Consider the following 13,099-nt stretch of genomic DNA (forward strand, 5'->3'; position numbering starts at 1 on the left):
AATTCTTAAATGAGTGTGTTAGCACATGTAATGATGGGAAGAATATAGCTGCACTGTATACAACATTCATTTAAGGTAACTAAAGATTAATTGCTTGAATAATGTTATCAAAATATGAATGATAATAACATTTATAATCCCATAAATTAATCTGTTGATGATGATAATTTTTTTTCTCTTTTGACAATTGTAGGGTGAAAAGATCAATCTTCCAAAGTTGTATAATTATAGTAAATGAATACAATATTACTTGTGTCTTACCATTTTGTGCAGGGGCTTCATGCCATTATCAACCTTCATTTTAATAGGGAAAAAATCTCCAAAATATATTTTTTAAAAAGGAAACAGTTTGACTAAAGGATTAACATTTAAGGGGGGGAAAACCAGTAAGTTTGAGCTTTTACTATTGACAAATTGCAATGTATTCGATATCTCTCCTTTGTACATGCGTGTGTGTTTAAAAATGGATAAGAAATGAACAATAGATGATAAAATTTGCCTAAGAAACAGCAGTTGAAATGTAGATGCCTGGCATGAAATAGAGAAGATTGAACAAAAAGTAATGTAATGTTTGATAAAAGTCAATGTAGCGTTTATGTAAATGAAAGATATATTAATGAATCAAGATCGCGACTAAATAGGAGAGATCATGCATGCATGGTTAACAAGGTTCACTATACCTTTTTGTAGCTCAACTATAGAAACACCGAAGTTAAATGTGTTTGGATTCTATATTGGGTGACCTCATAACTAGTATGGCATAACTAGTATGGCCAAACATTTAGATTCCGAATCTTGGTTTAGAGTAGAAGAGTTATCCGTGAGTATAGTCAAAGACAAGCATGAGCTAACACTCATGAATATTTAAAAATAGTACTTTTAAAAAATATTTCTATTTGTTGGCAGAAGCAACAGATTTACAATCAACAAGTGTCATAAGCTAACACTCATGAATATTTAAAAATAGTACTTTCTGAAAACAATTCTATTTGTTGGCAGAACCAACAGATTTATAATCAACAAGCGGCAGATTGTACAAGTGTGATAATGTTCTAAGAAAACATTGCCGAGTGCCCATTTTCATTATAAAACATCAACCATGATTATAAATTATGAATCTAAAAGTCCAAGATTATGGATCCTTTTTTCGTATGCAGCATCAAATAAACAGTAAAATCAACCTAACTTAAATATAAACTTAACAAATATTACATCTCCCGTTTCCATGTTCAAAATAAAAAGAATACAAAATATACAAAAGTTTATCAATTACTAATATAACTGGCTCTCTAACACTAATATTAAACTGGACGAAGGCAAGGGGGGAAATCCCATCATAATAAGAGTAAAATTAGTAACTCAGAAAAATCCCAGAAGAATAGAAGAAGGAAAGAAGGAACTCTGTACTGAGAGAACAATCTGATAATTTACCGGTATTTATCGGAAGCTCCAGCAATGAAGTAACTATGTTTCTGGGTTAGATTCCATTGTTTGAGTAGTTGGCGGGGTAACAACAGTCAGATTCAACTCATGGGAACCGTATCCACCAGCTCTTTCACGAATCTCCCTATATTCTTGACAGATAGCGCAGAAATGGCAGAAAAAGTGGGTCACAAAGTCTCCACAAGGTGCTTCCTGCATCACATTTCAGAAATTAAAAGATTGTCGTCCATGGAAAAATAGCAACAATGAGTTAACTCATCGACTAAGCTTAAAAAGAGTCTGAATCGTAGAGAGCCGAGCTACATTATATGGCAGGGATCAGTTCCCTGCCTTGTCGAGAGACAAACCTAAGAAATAAAAGCCTAATGCGAGGTATAAATCAGTAGAAGGAGAAATGATCAATGCATGACAGTGATGGTATGTATAAGCTTACAAAACCATGAACAAACGGATAGTTGAAACATAATGGAAATAGACAGTGAAACAGTGTTGAAGAGTATGATTTATACTGGCAAATTGTACTTCGACCGTAGGGCCTTGCGGTAGCCACAGGCATAACATGCAAGAAAGCATCCAGGTACATTCCACAAAATTCCATCACTCAATAAGCAGCAGACGGTATTTGTAAGTGCCCACAAAATGAAATGAGTTGCGCATGACCCAAACATTGTTCGAGAACCCAAAAGTTCTGCATTCTTCCCAAACAGAAAGCATGGACAAAAAAGGCCAATAAAACCTGCACTCATAAAAAGTTGCAATGAGCTCCCCATTTAACATGCAAGAGATGGGATACTGTAAACGCAATGCTCTTACACTTGAATCAAACTACTGTCAACAGTAATGTGCAACTTATTCATTTTGCACGCACACACACCCAAATAAAAAAGGTTTCTTTTCATATCATCTAAATGCTACTTGGTTTCTAACAAACTAAAGGTGCAAAAGATCAAGTGTCCTATTTTATTTCAAAAACTTTACGCCAACAATCTATGAATCTTTATGCATACTTCAATGATTTTGGATAAGATACACTCCAATGATACAAACAAGGGATTCTTAACTGATCATACACATGTAATAGTTAGAGAAGTAACAAAATATATAACCCCTCAGGTAGGTAGTCTTAAGGATTTCTTGACCACCCCACCCATCGACTAAATTTGAAGTTCTTCAAGCACTACTCTCAACATTTACGGTTGATGTGATTTCCCATAATAAACCTAATCACAGTGCAAAATCCAGTGGTTCCGCTTGACAGAAGTAGCTGGTTAACAACCAAGTTTCTAACAAAGATGTGAGAAAACCCAACAAACAAATGGCACGGCATGCTTGTACTTAAACAAGAGATAATAGGTTCCTCGATGGGAACAACCAGTAGCCTGCAGTTCAAATATTTAAATTTTGATACAAGAACACATGCAAAGTAATGATACATTTCTCTTTCATGCGCAAGATGCACCTTCATAATTTTTCCTTCGCATAAATCAAGGTCAGAAGGCAGAAAGTAGCGTACAGCTCTGCATATCATCGCAGCATGCACAGATTCCAGACGACCATTGTGACAATCCATCCTTGAGTTCATTAGGTGTGGGGTTGCTCTCGTCTCTGGAACTGATCTCCGCTTCTAAATCAGACTGGCTTATTGGAACATATGCAGGAGGGACATAACTCCTTGGGCCATCCATCTTACGCTGATACACAACGTATTCCTCCCAATTTCTTTCGAACGAATCCAACCTGTAAGCTTCATTAAGAATCATCAATATCCAATTCGTAAAACCTACACTCCACCCACCCCTCATTATAGTTTTTACACTTTGATCTACCGATTCGTTTTGCACATTTCATTTCGGTGAATGTTCAATTAAAGCAGACGTGAAACTTCATGAAGCAAAATTCAGACCATGATGGTAAAAGAAAATAAGAAGTAGTTAAAACATTCAAGAGCTCAACAAGAAAAACGAGCTGGAATGAAAAACACCCAAGAACCGAAACTAAAACTTTGAAGTAAAATAACATTTAGGAACTTCATTAGGGTTTCCAAATTGAAGATGTTTGTTCGATAGGTGTAAAAACTGGAAATAAAATTGCAGGGAATAATCCAAACGAGTACTAACCTGTGGATCAAAGTAGGCGGATTTCTGCCGAGTGTTTGATCGTCTTCTTAGCCGGAAAAACACGGCGGAGAAGAATCGGAGGGAATGCGAATGGGATCGGAGAGAATCGAGGATGGTCAAGTCGCCGGAGTCGGTAACTTCGAATCTTTATGTATTCGTAGCTAAATTGAAAAGTTCCAGATAAATAAGGCAGCGGATTAACCACACTAATTCATTTTAAGTAAAATATACTAATATATTTTAGTTAATGAGATTGTTTGATGTGCCAGACCTTTCCAATGGACTACTATACTTTAACTATGAAAACCATCCTAAATCTAGAAATGATCTCCATAGATTGAAAAATAACCCATAAATTCGATCTAACTCATGCAGTTGATCGAATATAAAAATGATTTTTGATGGTATCAGCTTGGGAAGAATCCAAACCATCTTATAAATTTTTTAAAGCCTTAAACATCAATTAACCAACCTATTATTTTGTACTTCTTCACGATCGTAATGAGCTTGAACATTTACTAAGTCAAAGTAGCAAATTTGAATAAAAATCGATCATATTCACGTGAACTAATAAACACTCATTCTCAATCGTCAAAAAATTTTGCCTTCAAGATTTATTTTAGTTGCACCTCCACACAACTTCATCCGCCATCATAATTTCAAATAACACGAGCTTATTCATGTATCGATATAGGCCTCGATGAGAGAGGGTTGTTTTTATAGTATTTACTACAAATTGATGCAATAGTAATAAAAATACCCACAGGTGTTAGTTTCAAATTTAGATAGTGACCCCAAACGGTGTTAGATATGTTTTCTACATAGTTTATATTAACTAAGGTATTGAGTTAAATATGATCTTAATTCACGGAATTAGAACTTAAAAAGGTTAAATAAACTCAAATTTTAGTATTTACGTGTACCTCTTAATCATCACGAAGTTTAGCTCAATATCAGCCGTTCGGTGCCCGATTCCAATAAACACCATGATGATCAATGAATCCTAGCCGTAGATCTTGTTTACTAGAGGTCGCCACTGGCCAAGTTCGTCTTTCTCCCCTCTCACCCCCGTTTTCTCCATCGTTTCTGTAAACCTCCCAGCTTGTGCTAGGTATTTTTTCCCTTCTTCATTCCCTAATTTATCTAAACCAACTCCAATTCGGCTAAGTTGTTCCTCGATCATTAGATTCCTCATTGTGTTTCTCTAATTTCTATTACTTTTTGGATCTGTTTTGTTGTGTTTGCAGGGAAAGATATTGAATCTACCATTTGAGATTTTTGTGAAGGAAGAAAACAAGGTTTGTTTTTTACTTTTTTGTAGTGTGATTTCTGTTTTATTTGCTGCCATTTCGATGCATATGAGATTAGGTAACAATGTAATTGCTGGGAAGAAAATTTTCGCGGGTGTAGGAACTTTCGGAATCCGACTAATTTTATGCCCTACCGACTGATTTCTGTTTGTTTTTGGCTTCAAATCATTATATTAGTGCTTTTGATTTTGCGTTGTGCGCTTTTTATTTATGTTGGATACGTGTGACAAACTTCTCGCTGGTTGGAAATCTCGGTCTTCCAATCTCACCGTATTTTATATATATTTTTTGATTTATATACTCATTAAACCAACTCCAAATTTAAAACTGTCCTCACGATTTCTTAATAGTTTCTATTTGGATCTCCCTCAACCGCCTGCGCGTCTCAGGATTGAAGCACTTCATGCTATGGTAAGAAATTCTCATTTCTTCAGTTCGGATTATTATTTTCTCATCTGTTCTCTGTCGCTCTTTTTAGTTCCAATTTACTTTCTGGGTCATTCTGATTTAGTGCATGAATTTGAATGTTGCGAAGAAATTTAGACAATAATTTGTTATTTTAAGTGATTTTGATTCTGCAATTGTAGATATCTTTAAAAATTTGTCTCCGAAGTATGACATTTGATGAGCATTTTCTACGTTGGCCAGCTTCTGTTTCAAAGTTGGCACTAGGTTTATGAATGCTATTACTCATTGTGGGTTTTGAGTGCATCCACATTGTTCTTATACCTATTTTTATTGTTCCCCATTTTAACTATTATCATTAACTGGGTTTCATACGATGAATTACTTAAAATTATACTCACCGACCTAATGTATTGATATGCACTCTTCTTTAGGCACCTTTTAGGGGCATGCTTTATCTTCAACGTAGATCATTGGCAAGGTGTTATATTGATCAGTGGGGCATAGGATTGAGAGCGTTTAGCAGTCAGGGTGCAGCAGCTCCTGGCAGTCCTCAGCCTCCCGCACCTCCCCCACCTCCAGAGAAAACTCATTTTGGCGGTTTGAAGGATGAGGACCGAATCTTTACCAACTTGTACGGTTTACATGATCCCTTTCTTAAAGGTGCCATGAAACGTGGTGATTGGCACAGAACTAAAGATTTAGTACTCAAGGGTGCTGATTGGATTGTTAATGAAGTAAAGAAGTCTGGCCTCCGTGGTCGTGGAGGTGCTGGATTTCCATCTGGACTTAAATGGTCATTCATGCCCAAAGTATCTGATGGTCGCCCTTCCTATCTCGTTGTCAATGCTGATGAAAGTGAACCTGGAACCTGTAAGGACAGGGAAATCATGCGGCATGATCCACACAAACTCTTGGAGGGTTGTCTGATTGCTGGAGTTGGGATGAGGGCTACTGCAGCTTACATATACATCAGAGGTGAGTATGTGAATGAACGAAAGAATCTTGAGAAGGCCAGAAAGGAGGCTTATGAAGCTGGATTGTTGGGCAAGAATGCATGTGGATCTGGTTATGATTTTGACGTCCACATCCACTATGGTGCTGGTGCTTACATTTGTGGTGAAGAAACAGCTCTGCTAGAGAGCCTTGAAGGGAAACAAGGAAAACCACGACTGAAGCCTCCTTTTCCTGCCAATGCAGGATTATACGGATGTCCCACCACTGTGACAAATGTGGAGACAGTAGCTGTGTCTCCTACTATTTTAAGGCGTGGACCAGAATGGTTTGCCAGTTTTGGGAGAAAGAACAACTCTGGTACCAAATTGTTTTGTGTCTCGGGACATGTGAATAAGCCTTGCACTGTTGAAGAGGAAATGAGCATTCCATTGAAGGAATTAATAGAAAGGCACTGTGGAGGGGTTAGAGGAGGATGGGATAACTTGCTTGCTGTAATTCCCGGAGGTTCTTCAGTTCCATTGCTTCCCAAGCATATATGTGATGATGTTCTCATGGATTATGATGCACTAAAGGCTGTCCAGTCTGGATTGGGCACTGCAGCTGTAATAGTTATGGATAAATCAACTGATATTGTCGATGCTATTGCAAGGCTCTCTTATTTTTACAAGCATGAAAGTTGTGGACAGTGCACTCCCTGCAGGGAAGGTACGGGATGGCTATGGATGATAATGGAAAGAATGAAAGTTGGAAATGCAAAGCTGGAAGAAATTGACATGCTACAAGAGGTTACTAAGCAGATTGAAGGGCATACCATATGCGCCCTCGGTGATGCTGCTGCTTGGCCTGTGCAAGGTCTTATAAAGAATTTTAGGCCGGAGCTTGAGAGAAGGATTAGAGAGCGGGCAGAACGGGAGTTGATCCAGGCTGCTGCATAGGTATTCTTTCCAGTTTATTTTGAATTTTTTCCATACTAATAATTTGATCGGCAAACATTAGATGAGCATGTTGTTGTACCTTTAATTTGGCTCTTGTAGCCCAGTAATTAAACTGCTCTATGTGGTCATTTGTCAATGTGCAACTAAATGTCATTCTAATTTACTATTTACCTTTGTTCTGAAATGGCTATAATTAATGGAAGAAAGATAAGCGGTTATATTAGAAGCCACTTAAAATTCTATTGCCGACTTGTGATGGAGTGTGTTTCCTTTCTCATCTAAATCAAATTGCATAACATGATTTTTGCCATCATTTTGAGGAGTTCAGCAAATGTCATATGCAGAAATCGAGCTGATCTCTTAATAATAGCTATTGTGGTAGATTTTTTATTCTCATATAAAAACAGAAAAGCTGAAAGAAAACTATTGCATTTTTTAGTGGTTTTTTTTCAGATGTTTTTATTTATCCCTTATGGCTAGATATTTTCACTTATTCTAGGTGATTCTTCCCTCAGTCATGTAGTTTTGGGTCATGTTTGGTAAATATCTTGTTTCTTTAAAAAAATGAAGTCCATTTCTGACCATCTTTTTACAATGATTTGAAAGAAGTCCATTTCTGACCATCTTTTTTCAATGATTTGCATCTTCAGGTGCAAAAGTTGAATTCTAACAAAATAAAAGGCGTTTAAATTTTGGTCTGGTTTGTTAAAAATATTTGTAAAAGGTAGATGACAAAGCATACAAGTTAGAATTGGGACCGATTGTTTATAGGTTAAATTTTCAAAAACAAAATGGTTACAAAACGGACTTAAGTTAAGGATGTAAAAGAGTTGATGTGTGGAGGTGGTGCGACCTTTTGTTTTCACTGCTGTTCAAGTATCTTTAACAATATTTATCTTATGCTAATACACTAAAAAAAAACTTGTTCATTGTAGGAAATTCCAACTTCGATGGGAATTGCAAATAATGAAACCACCCCAGATATTTGGTGTGATTCAAGCGTCTGGAGGTCACGTCTGCATTTTGTTTGCTATTTCAAATTGACTTATCAGTGCCCTTAAGAAACTCGTTTTCGATTTTTGAAGTGGCTTTTGAGGCTAGAATTATTAATACATATATATATTTTTTCTCTTTAGTGTAATTTGAATGCCTCTCTTAACGCCATTTAATGGTTGATACCTCTATGATTACTTCTTTTGTGTTGTACTCATCTGAACACAAATTTCATCTCCCTGTGGAACATCAATAAATGGGAAAGTTAAGCTATTTCTTCTAATTTTATGAGTCCCGACACTAAATATAAATTAGGTTTCTTGGATTCAACTATATATGGTGAACTTGAAACCATGTTTTATTGTATGGTTTGAGTGAGATGTTGAAAGTACAATTTTTTAGCGAAGTATTTGCTATTATGTTTAATGATATTTTCAAATGTAATGCAGCACTGTTTCCATAATACAAAGTAACTTATTTTTATAATACAGCACTGTTTTTTCAGTTCATCTGAGTCAAGTGCCTATGTTTATATATATAATCATTTTCAAATATAGCAAAATAGATTAAAATATTTACGGGGATAATTGTGGATATCAGTGATAAATAATTCACTGTTGATCACCTATAGGTTGTTATATTTTGCTATATGTCACAAACGTCATAAGATTTTAAAATATTTTGAATTCATCAAAATAACCATTTGCTAATGTTTTAATTTCATCAGAAGACTACCAAGATTTTGTTTTATTTGTTAGTATGTGTTTTGAAAAACCAAGCTAATATTTGATTTTGTTTTATTTGTTAGTATGTGTTTTGAAAAACCAAGCTAATATTTGTTTTTGTTTATAGAATTTGTCTGACCATTCTAAATGTTAGTCAGTAAATAAGGAAACCACTATAAGCAGTATGCAATGTTCAAAAAACTATATTTATCATACATTTCTCTGAAGATTTTAGAACGGAATTAAGCTATATATTCAAATTTTGGAAAAGAAAACTAACCGTGGGAAAATATTTTCAAATAAATTCAACGATACCATTTCTTATATGTTTGACGTGCAAGCAATTTTAGCATAGTTATAATAGAAAAGAATGAGAATGAGAGAATAAGAAGGAAACAGCAAACAACATTTGGTTGTAGAAAACTCGTTGAAATAAAGGAAACAACCATGACCTTTTATTGAGTTATTGAGACTATGTCTCTTTTTACAAGTCAACCTAGGGTGGTTTAGTTAATTATAGGTTATAATAGTTGAAAATACTAACTATTATAATTAAAGGCTCAAACGTGGTGATGGCTCGTGCACCAACTTTCTCCCAAACACCCCACCCCAAAATATTTAACAATAAATGACCAATTAAAATGCAGTTTAGATTGTGTGGATACTTTGGATTGTCAACTCATTTGAACCACACTACATTAATAGTTCATTTTGAACTTTTCCCAAACAAAAATTAATTTCTAATAGTAGTCTCTCCATAAATTTTAAAAAGCATTGAGTTTTCCTTTTTCTCAAAAACTGGTATTATCATTTAATCAATTTCAAATTTAAAAATGAAACTAGCTAGAAAGTTAATTTTAAGATTTATGGAAAATATAGATACTAAAATAAGTTACATGTATATGCACTTCAGATCAATGTTCGCATGAAGAACATTTACATTTATGGGTAAAACCTATGAAATAAAATAATATACTCATTAGTGTTATAAAAGTCTAGTCTCAAAACAATATACAAACAAAACAGGCAAAAGTCTAGCCCAAAGGTAGCAGAATTTCTAACTTCAATCATATTGATTTCTTCTACTTGCAATTTTTTATGTATGCTCAAAGAAGGCCACAGCTTCACTAGATCAGGAGGAACAAGACAAAGGACTTGCACACTCAACAGCATCATGAGATTTAGAATGAATCTTCTGAGATCTACCTGATCAAAAGATGGAAATTATAAACATCTTCTTACTGATCTTTGTCGTGTTCTTCTTGCGTGGTTTCGGAATTTTGGTGTCCATTTTCAGAATGCTCATTCAATTCTCCCTCTGGAACAAGCTCCCCAACTTTTACATACTTTTCCATGAACTTGTATTCCCAGTCCTGCAAGATTACAAGCTCTTCTTCATTCAGACCTTCGATGTTACCATTGATGTCCTCAGGTTTGAAAGATAAGAGAGCCAAGGCTCGGCTGGCATCCTTTCCGACGAACATAGAGTACGGTGAACCAGGACCGTAAAACATCCTGACCATCAAGCCAACCAAAAATCAACGACAACTTTAATACTAAGGTCAAGTTACATATTTCATTCATGTAAATTTGGGCTGTATTTATTCTTTGAAATCTAAGAAGCTTCAATTACGTAGAGAATTAGGATTGTCAAGTGACTCAAGTCTCTGCTCTTGAAAACAGTTATTAAGGTCGTGTACATGGAAAGTCAATCGGATGGATCAAAATTGAACAGGTAATAACGAACAAACTAGATTTGAGAGATTTAGTTGGGTTGGGATGTTAATGGCAGGCGGTCTTGTTAAAATTATGGCTCAAGTGAAATTGTTGCTTGGTAAAATTAGTTGCAAGGGAAACTGGTTTGGACACCCACTGACATGGAACTTAGGTACTATTTAGAGGCTAGTGAAAGCATAGGAACGAAACAACAACAAAGTATGTAAGCTAACGAAATAATAACCCAAATTCTATAAAAGTTATATCAAACACCAACCATCACTCCATTTACCCCGCCCCAAAATAACTTCTGCGAGGGTAAGAAGCAAGTCTATACTTGATATCTGTGTTTGCTTATTTCAATCCACGAACTCACTACTTTCATAGGCTATATTAAGCTCAGCTAAAGAAACCCATTTTTTATGCTATATGCTATCCTCTATAATTCATTCACTTGAGAAATCCAGGCATATATTAAATAAATATGGGGAGGCTTCCGAACCCCAAATGTTCTTAAACTGCTTCACTTTAATATTCCTTGACAGACCAATTGACTGACTTAAAATTTGTCTACAATTAACACACACTCCCATTCAGCCCACCTTCCATTCTCTTTCATTCTTTAGTCCCTACCACCCTTCTTCTCACATAAGTAAAGAGAATGGAAGGCCTGCCACTCCTTTCACATACATATTTCGTGCAAAAACATTTGCTTCTTAAAAATTTCAGGCAAACATCTTAAATCGTTCAAGACATTACCAGTGAAACCTTGACGTGGAACAGATATTAGAAAGTGCCTTACATGACATCCCCCTCAAGATGTGGCTCATCACTTTTAAATCATATCCCAATTCCTTTTTGTGGACCAAATACCCATTTAAGGCTTCAAAGGCTCTACTACCAAATGAGATGACATGGGTTCAATCTCAAAATTAATTGGCATCAGCTCAAAAATCTTATAATGATGGTTTCTAATTTTTCCTATACGAATACTTAACAGATGACCATATGAAAAGTTGCAGGTGGACAGTAGTGTAAAGGGATTGATGCATCCCTGAACAAATTACACTGATCGGTCGGTTATCGTTATTATTGTGCAGTTCCTAAACTCCGTTGATGATATTAAAAGAAGTAATTACCCATCTAGAACATTGATTCAAGCTGCAACTCCAGAAACTAAGCAACTACTCCTATTCAATATAGTCAAGTTCGTAAATAATCCCCAGAGACCAAACAAAAGTACACTCCAACGAACAATAAAGGAAGAAAAAAAGTACCTGCCCGAAGAAACATCGTAGATTTGACCCTTTATAGCCATAAGAAGTGGCTTATTCGGATCAGAACCATTGTAAGCCCTCAACTGCTGCTCCGTCAATCGCCCGACTTGGACTGCTAGCGAGGCGTCTGCACCCGAATCATTGACAAACAGATTGGAGTTGGATGAGTTAGACGAAGAAATCGCAACAGTTGGGGGCTTATTAAACTCTTCTGGAGAAACAAACATGGAGGAAACCATTTGAAACACGAAGATCATTGCAGCAAGTATGGTGAAGAAGGCCGTTGGGGATAGCCCGGTATACCAAGTGATCTGCTCCATCGCCGATTTCCAATAGAACTCCATTTCTTCGTTTGAGGCTTGCTATTATCTTGCCGAAGCATTAGACTTCCGGTGGGCTGACTATGAAGATAGAACAATCACTCCACCAACCATGAAAGAATCCTTTACCTACCCGCTTCGTGGTTGACTATTCAACAAACAACTTCTCCCCTTTAGTAAATTCTTCATTTCTTTTTAGTAGAACAATGGAGTGAGTAACGAAACCTCGAACTTCGAATTTTTATAGAGGTTTAATTTGAACCAAACATTTTAAAATAAAACGTTGAGTCGGTCATTGATTAAGAAGCACTAATATTTTAGTTTTGTTAGCGTAATCGTGTTCGTCACGTAGATATTCCTCTTGAACACTCCAACACTTGGTAGATATGTATCGAACACTTATTAATACAATTAGATGTTCACTTAACTGATGTTGGATAGGCTAAAAAGATATACATGTGGTGATAACAATACAGTAGCTTTTGAGTGTGAAATATATCAAGATCAGTTTCCTGATGATGTAAACACATCAACCCATTTAGTGGAACTTTCTTTTAATTAAGAATGACCTTATTGTCCAAAATGCATAATTTAATCAATGTGTTGTGTCCTAGATTTAAAATAATATGGTGTGTCATTGTGTTTGTATCCGGTATTCGTAAATGTGCTCATTAGGTTTTAGGTGATGTAAGGTTTTTTTTTTTTTTTTTGTTGCCCAACCTTACTTGATATATCCATGACACTTTACTTATATAATTTAGGGTTAGAGAAGTCCATGGGTTTGGAACAAACACACTACTATTTCAATCTCCATTGTCGACCCATAATTGTACAAGTTGGATTGGCCTTAGGAAAAGAGTTAATGGGATCAATTCAAACAAAAAGAAGTTCCCTACTAAAC

General features: G+C 35.7%; 3 protein-coding genes across 3 annotated transcripts; 1 reads left to right on the plus strand and 2 right to left on the minus strand.

Annotated features, from left to right (window-relative positions):
* Positions 1-1,152: 1,152 nt before the first annotated feature.
* On the minus strand, positions 1,153-3,820 carry LOC101210986 (protein PLANT CADMIUM RESISTANCE 10). Its single transcript, XM_004136557.3, has 4 exons — positions 3,561-3,820; positions 2,957-3,180; positions 1,953-2,179; positions 1,153-1,635 (listed from the first exon to the last, which is right to left on the minus strand). Exons 2-4 carry the CDS (start codon positions 3,126-3,128, stop codon positions 1,465-1,467), a joined length of 570 nt encoding a protein of 189 aa, XP_004136605.1. The 5' UTR covers positions 3,129-3,180; positions 3,561-3,820; the 3' UTR covers positions 1,153-1,464.
* Positions 3,821-4,518: 698 nt separating this feature from the next.
* LOC101211235 (NADH dehydrogenase [ubiquinone] flavoprotein 1, mitochondrial) lies at positions 4,519-8,443 on the plus strand. The gene is made up of 5 exons (XM_004136558.3): positions 4,519-4,671; positions 4,808-4,858; positions 5,221-5,281; positions 5,710-7,167; positions 8,103-8,443. Exons 3-4 carry the CDS (start codon positions 5,279-5,281, stop codon positions 7,165-7,167), a joined length of 1,461 nt encoding a protein of 486 aa, XP_004136606.2. The 5' UTR covers positions 4,519-4,671; positions 4,808-4,858; positions 5,221-5,278; the 3' UTR covers positions 8,103-8,443.
* A 1,318-nt stretch (positions 8,444-9,761) lies between these two features.
* On the minus strand, positions 9,762-12,401 carry LOC101211485 (membrane steroid-binding protein 2). The gene is made up of 2 exons (XM_004136559.3): positions 11,879-12,401; positions 9,762-10,400 (listed from the first exon to the last, which is right to left on the minus strand). The coding sequence occupies exons 1-2, from the start codon at positions 12,220-12,222 to the stop codon at positions 10,124-10,126; spliced, it is 621 nt and encodes a 206-aa protein (XP_004136607.1). The 5' UTR covers positions 12,223-12,401; the 3' UTR covers positions 9,762-10,123.
* Between the last annotated feature and the right edge of the window lie 698 nt (positions 12,402-13,099).

Source organism: Cucumis sativus, chromosome 3 (genome assembly GCF_000004075.3).
Source record: "Cucumis sativus cultivar 9930 chromosome 3, Cucumber_9930_V3, whole genome shotgun sequence".
Classification (NCBI taxonomy): Eukaryota; Viridiplantae; Streptophyta; class Magnoliopsida; order Cucurbitales; family Cucurbitaceae; genus Cucumis; species Cucumis sativus.

Bases quoted from the DNA above. Each gene is read 5' to 3' on its own strand.
- LOC101210986 (XM_004136557.3), bottom strand. From the start codon at position 3,128: ATGGATGGCCCAAGGAGTTATGTCCCTCCTGCATATGTTCCAATAAGC. The intron at 2,180-2,956 runs GTACGCTACTTT...TTATGAGTGCAG, and splicing joins CTGCGATGATATGCAGAGCT to GTTTTATTGGCCTTTTTTGT. The intron at 1,636-1,952 runs GTATAAATCATA...AATGTGATGCAG, and splicing joins GGTCGAAGTACAATTTGCCA to GAAGCACCTTGTGGAGACTT.
- LOC101211485 (XM_004136559.3), bottom strand. From the start codon at position 12,222: ATGGAGTTCTATTGGAAATCGGCGATGGAGCAGATCACTTGGTATACC. The intron at 10,401-11,878 runs GTACTTTTTTTC...CTTGATGGTCAG, and splicing joins TACGATGTTTCTTCGGGCAG to GATGTTTTACGGTCCTGGTT.